Source organism: Carlito syrichta, unplaced genomic scaffold (genome assembly GCF_000164805.1).
Source record: "Carlito syrichta isolate Samal-C Ts95f unplaced genomic scaffold, Tarsius_syrichta-2.0.1 Scaffold308171, whole genome shotgun sequence".
In the NCBI taxonomy this organism is placed as follows: Eukaryota; Metazoa; Chordata; class Mammalia; order Primates; family Tarsiidae; genus Carlito; species Carlito syrichta.
Window position 1 is genome coordinate 7926 of NW_007252267.1, and position 5629 is coordinate 13554.

Consider the following 5629-nt stretch of genomic DNA (forward strand, 5'->3'; position numbering starts at 1 on the left):
GACCAGGACGGTGCAGCAGGCCGGGGAGATTTCAGGATACCGTAGTTTTCCCGGAAAGCCCAGCGAAATTTAGTTGAAGCGCGAAAGCATCGGGAGCAATAGTTTTGGCCCTTCGCAGCCGCCGTCCATCTCTGACCGCGCGGAGCCGGCGTGTCCCTCGGCGGCCGCCGTGCGCCCGTTACGTGGCAGCTGTCGGCGCCCGCCAATCCGCTGCGCCCGCATCAGCCCCCTCGGGTGGCGCAGCCGGAAGGGGCGGAGCCGAGGCGGCGGCGACTGAGAAGGCAGCGGGGCGGCGGCGGCGGCCACGGCGGCTCTGGAGGCCGCAGTCCCGGTCCTGGCTTCGGCCCCAGCCCCACCATGGTGACGCTCGCCGAGCTGCTGGTGCTCCTGGCTGCTCTCGTGGCCACGGCTTCGGGCTACTTCGTCAGCATCGACGCGCACGCCGAGGAGTGCTTCTTCGAGCGGGTCACCTCGGGCACCAAGATGGGCCTCATCTTCGAGGTGGCCGAGGGCGGCTTCCTGGACATCGACGTGGAGGTGCGGGCACGCTGCCCGCGACCGAGGCGGGGTCGCGCGGCCGCTCGGGCGGGTGGTGGCGCCCGGGGTGCGCGCGGGGCCTGTAGGGGGAGTGGGCTTGAAAGCTGCTGTCCGAGTCCCGGGAGCCCAGGCCGCCCCCCCTCCCGCGGCTCGGCGACGGCCCTTTTTCCCGCGGTTTGCCGGGAGTCCGGGATCCAGGATCCCCTCGGGACGCGGAGCCGTTGCTTTGGGTTCTCATCGTTGTCGGCGGGTTCCCGCTGGAACCTCTCGCCAAGCCTTGTCAGCGGGCGCCGCGTGTCCGCCCGGGCCCCGAAGGCACGTCTCGTTCGCGGTTAGCGGGTGGCGGGTCTCTACCCGGCAGCGGCGACTGCTTCCCTTCGTGTTCCGGATTCATGTTGGAACGTGGCATGGAAAGTTTTGAAAGTGGATCGGGACCTGCCGAGGAACGCTAGGCGGACTCTTGGGTCGCGTTTGTCTGTCGTAGAAACAGCCCGAAGAGTCCTACCTGCTTCTGCACAGACGTCCCAGAGAGCACGTTTCGTCCTCTCTGGAGATAAAGGGAGTTGGGCCATGCGTTTTGGGGGAAAGGATTGCAGTGAAGGATCTGGACAAGATGGGAAATGAAAAAAGTAGCAGTCCCCAGATCTCCTCACGTACTTTGTTTTAAGCCAAAAGAACTATGTGTCAATTATTCTTTTTGGGAAACCAGACGTAACTGATGTATTAATTCACTTGCCAGCACCTCTAATTTGGCTGAAAGGTTTTCCGTGTGACAACGTATGTCTGGAGAGCTGGCCACAAATTAAAGCACAAGTGAAATCCAAGATAAAGGGATAGCTAGGTGTGGTGGCTCTCGCCTGTAAGGCCACCACTTTGGGAGGCTGAGGCAGGAGGATCACTTGAGGCCAGAAATTCAAGACCAGCCTGGGCAACATAGTGAGACCTTGCCTCTATAAAAAACAACAACGACAAAAATTAGCCAGGTGTGGTGGTGCATGCTTGTAGTCCCAGCTATTTGGGAGGCTGAGGGGGGAGGATCATTTGAGCCCAGGAGTTGGAGGCTGCAGTGAACTGTGATCGTGCCACGGCACTCCAGCCTGGGTGACAGAGTGAGACTTTTATGACTTAAAAAGGGCCAGAGCGGAGGGGTGCGGATAATAGAAGAGAGAGACAGAGTTAGCCGAGAACTTAGAGATAACTATTCCACTTTGGAAGTTTTGCAGGTGGTAAAGTCTCTGAAAGTGACTGACTCGACTACAGAATTTTGGTTTCTTCATTTCCAGTCTTGTCCTTTTCCCTTAAGCCTTCAGGCATCAGATAAAGCAGATTGCTTCTCTGGCAGTAATCATGAAAACCTCAAAATGGGACTTAATAAAAATTCTTATTAATTTTAAAGAGATTTCTTTTTTCTTGGGTTTTGAGTGACTTTTTTCCTTGGGTTTTCTTTTTTTTTCCCTTTGGTTTTCTTGTTTCTTAAGTTTTCAGCCATGTTTGCATGTGTGCTGGTATTAGGCCAGTTGGAGACCATGTGTAAGGTGTGGTTTCCGTTTCTGAGGGGTTTGAGTGTAAATTGGACAAATAAGGCATAAATGTTATTAGACTTTAGAGAGCCATCTAGTCCACCCTTGTTTTACTATGTGGGAGGATTGCAGCCCAAAGTGACTGTGTCACTTACTGAAGAGGCTCAGAGTGGTAGTTATATATTCTTAGTGAATTTCTTTTTTTTTTTTTTTGAATTGGAGTTTCACTCAGTCACCCAGACTGGAGTGCAGTGGCTGCTCCTGGCCACCGCAGCCTCGACCCACTGGGCTCCGGCAATCCTTCCGCCTCAGCCTTTCTAGTAGCTGGAATTACAGGCAGGCGCTACCACGCCCAGCTGATTTTTGATTTATTGTAGACATGAGGTCTCGCCAAGTTGCCCAGGCGGGTCTCGAACCTGTGGGCTCAGGCAATCCACTCACCTCAACCTCCCAAAGGGTCACGATTACAGGCTGAGCCACCAAGCCCGGCTCCTTAGTGAATTTCTTACTGTCCGTAGACTATTCACAAAGTTTATGACTTTAAATCTTTTGTGACATTATATTTCTCACCTGCCTCCAGATTACAGGACCTGATAATAAAGGGATTTATAAAGGAGACCGAGAGTCCAGTGGGAAATACACATTTGCCGCTCACATGGACGGAACGTATAAGTTTTGTTTTAGTAATAGGATGTCTACCATGACTCCAAAGATAGTGATGTTCACCATTGACATTGGGGAGGCCCCAAAAGGACAAGACATGGAAACAGAAGGTAAGATGGATGATCTGAAGATTAGATCACATTTCAAGAGCTGGTTTCAGCGCTATAAGTTTTTACCTATCTGAATGAATTACTCTTTAAAAATTTCTTTTTCCAGGTTTATGCACCGTCCTTAAAGCCAGAAACCTGTGAAATTTGCTTTTTATTGTTGCAAGTCTCCTAATTAAAAAAAGAGTTTCTGGAAGCTAGTTTCTTTTGGTTCTTTATGGTTGCCTCTTCTGACAGACTTTCCCAGTCACTTCTCCTGTGAACTTCCAGGTGTCTTGGGTGTTTGTTCTGTGTATTTGCTACTACTGGCCTATACACCTTTATTTACTTATTTGCCTACATGATGAGTTCAGCTAAACTTTTTGTTGGTTTCTTTGTGTTTTTGTCTTACACTTTCCTTTAGGTGGTGGAGACACCTGGGACGGTATGTGGATGCTTTTTGACAGCTTCCTGTCTTTGTGCATCTCATTTCTGCTCTCCTTTTTACTGATGTCTAATTCCTGCTTTCCTTTTTTCTAACCTCAGTTTGTTGGCATGAGAGTGTTTTTTCTCCTAAAAAAAAGCTTTATAACCGATTAGATAGATATTTTTGGCAATTTTTTATTTGGTTGACAGAAGATATAGGTTGTTATTTTAAATGAATAGCAGCAAGAACACAGTGGTTGACATTTTGTTAGTAACATCTTTGTTCTTTAAAATGAATGCCAACGGGTAGAAAGATTCAACGTAAATGGACAAGTAATGATTCTGATTAAACATAGCTAATGGCAGACGATGTCTTTTGACTTTGCAGAAGGTATTTTGTTGGCTTGTCTTACCATTAGCAAATATTTGAACTTGAAGCTGGGTTGCATATGAAATGCAGGTCTAGGAGCCACGTGAGGTATGACAACAAAAGTCCTTTTGACCATATGTTGCAGTTAGATTGTTTATTGTTCAGCTCACCAGTAATGAACTCTGGTTGATTCTTCTGGATAGATTGCTTACCAGGAGCCAGCATGTTTGGTGTTTTCTTTTTGGCCACGGTGTAAGCCCGGAGTTTTGGAAGTCAACTGTTGTTCAGTACATTAAATAGTATTAGCATGGTAACATTTGTCCCAGATATTCAGCAGTTAACATAGTAATGTCCTAAAGAAGGTGAATTGTTTAACTAGATTTTAGAATTTAGAGTCATACTTCTTAGTAACTCCTGAGCTTATTTTTCAGGGTCATTTACAGGGTAGGACTTGGCTAATTGTCAAGAAAAATTAGAAGCTTTGGGTCATTTCCTGGAAATTGGTTCTATTTATTTACTTTTTTTTTTTTTTTTGAGTTGGAGTCTCACTCTGTTGCCCAGACTGGAGTGCAGTGGCTGCTCCCGGCCACCGCAGCCTCGACCTGCTGGGCTCCGGCGATCCTTCTGCCTCAGCCTTCCAAGTAGCCGAAATTACAGGCATGCACTACTATGCCCGGCTGATTTTTTTTTTTTATTATTGTAGAGATGAGGTCTCGCTGCCCAGGCAGTATTTATTTACTTATTTATTCGTTTGTTTTTGAGTCAGGATCTCACTCTGTCACCCAGGCTGGAGTGCAGTGGCACAATCATGGATCACCGAAGCCTTGACCTTCTGGCCTCAGATGATCCTTCTGCCTCAGTCTCCTGAATAGCTGGGACTATAGGAGTGCTCCACCACACTGGGCTAATTTTTAAAAAAATTTTTATTTTTTTTATAGAGATAAAGTCTTGCTAAGTTATCTAGGCTGTCTTGAACTCCTGGGCTCAAGTAGTCCTGACTCGGCCTCCCAAAGTGCTGGGATTATAGGAGTGAGCCACCGTACCTGGTCCGGTTCTATTTAAATAGAAAATGTTGCCTGATGATCATGAGTATTGAACTACTTAAATAATCCTTTAACACACGTTTGAAATTCTTGCTTTTCTTGTTAATGTCAATGAATGGCAACTGTCAAACCTTCCTCTAAAGCAGTGGTTCTCAAATGGGGACGATCTTTGGCTCCCAGGGGACATTTGCCATTGTTTTGGAGACATTTTGACTCGACTGTGTGGGCAGGTGCTACTGGCATCTAGGGACTGGAGGCTATGGATGCTGCTAAACCTTGCAGTGCATCCAAGTGCTCCCCACAGCACACATGGAATGACATTTGGTCCAAAATGTCGACATTGTCACTTCTGAGAAACCCTGCTCTAAAGGTTCCATGTAGTGCATGGGGCTTCTAAAGGGATATTGGTAAGGGGTGATTTGCAATTCTAGCTCAGCTGCCAACAGTGGTAGGGGCCCTTGGCTTCTCCTAGGAAATGTAGGGCTGTTTGTAATGATCTTCCCCAGTCTTGGGCAGCGATGAAGTGGTTCCTCAACTCACTGCCCGGAATGTTTCCTTGTGCTGTTTCTTTCCTGCTTTTTGTTCATTGTCATGATATAGCACTGCCTAGAAGCATATATTTACTTTCCAGAACAGTACCTTGTGTTTAGTTTTGGTTAAAGAGGATTCATGGTTGAAAACCTTGTGCAGCTGAGGGTTTGTCTCTTTACTTACATTGACTCCTGATCCTCACTGTAGTGAAATCATTGCTTTCACTGTCACAGAGGACTGTTTAGGTCGGTGTAGGTTTTCCCAAGAGTGTCGTAATGTTTTCCTCTGCTCTGCTTTATAGAGATTAAAAGTTTGTTTTAGTGCTGCTCCTAAATTGGCAGTAGAGGTATATAATTCTTTTAAAATTATTTTTATTAGCCGGGCTCGGTGGCTCAGCCTGTAATACCGCGCTTTGGGAGGCTGAGGTGAGTGGATTGCCTGAGCCCGTGGGTT

The 5629-nt window shown here is 47.5% G+C and overlaps 1 protein-coding gene across 1 annotated transcript in view; it reads left to right on the forward strand.

The window, feature by feature from the left end:
• The first annotated feature begins 256 nt into the window (after window positions 1-256).
• Window positions 257-5629, forward strand: part of TMED2 (transmembrane p24 trafficking protein 2) — a 7228-nt gene continuing 1855 nt past the window's right edge. Inside the window, exons 1-3 of the mRNA XM_021716108.1 lie at window positions 257-537; window positions 2638-2830; window positions 3231-3251. Of these exons, the coding sequence (XP_021571783.1) occupies window positions 358-537; window positions 2638-2830; window positions 3231-3251 (394 nt within the window). The 5' untranslated portion in view covers window positions 257-357. The remainder of the gene's footprint in view (window positions 538-2637; window positions 2831-3230; window positions 3252-5629) is intronic.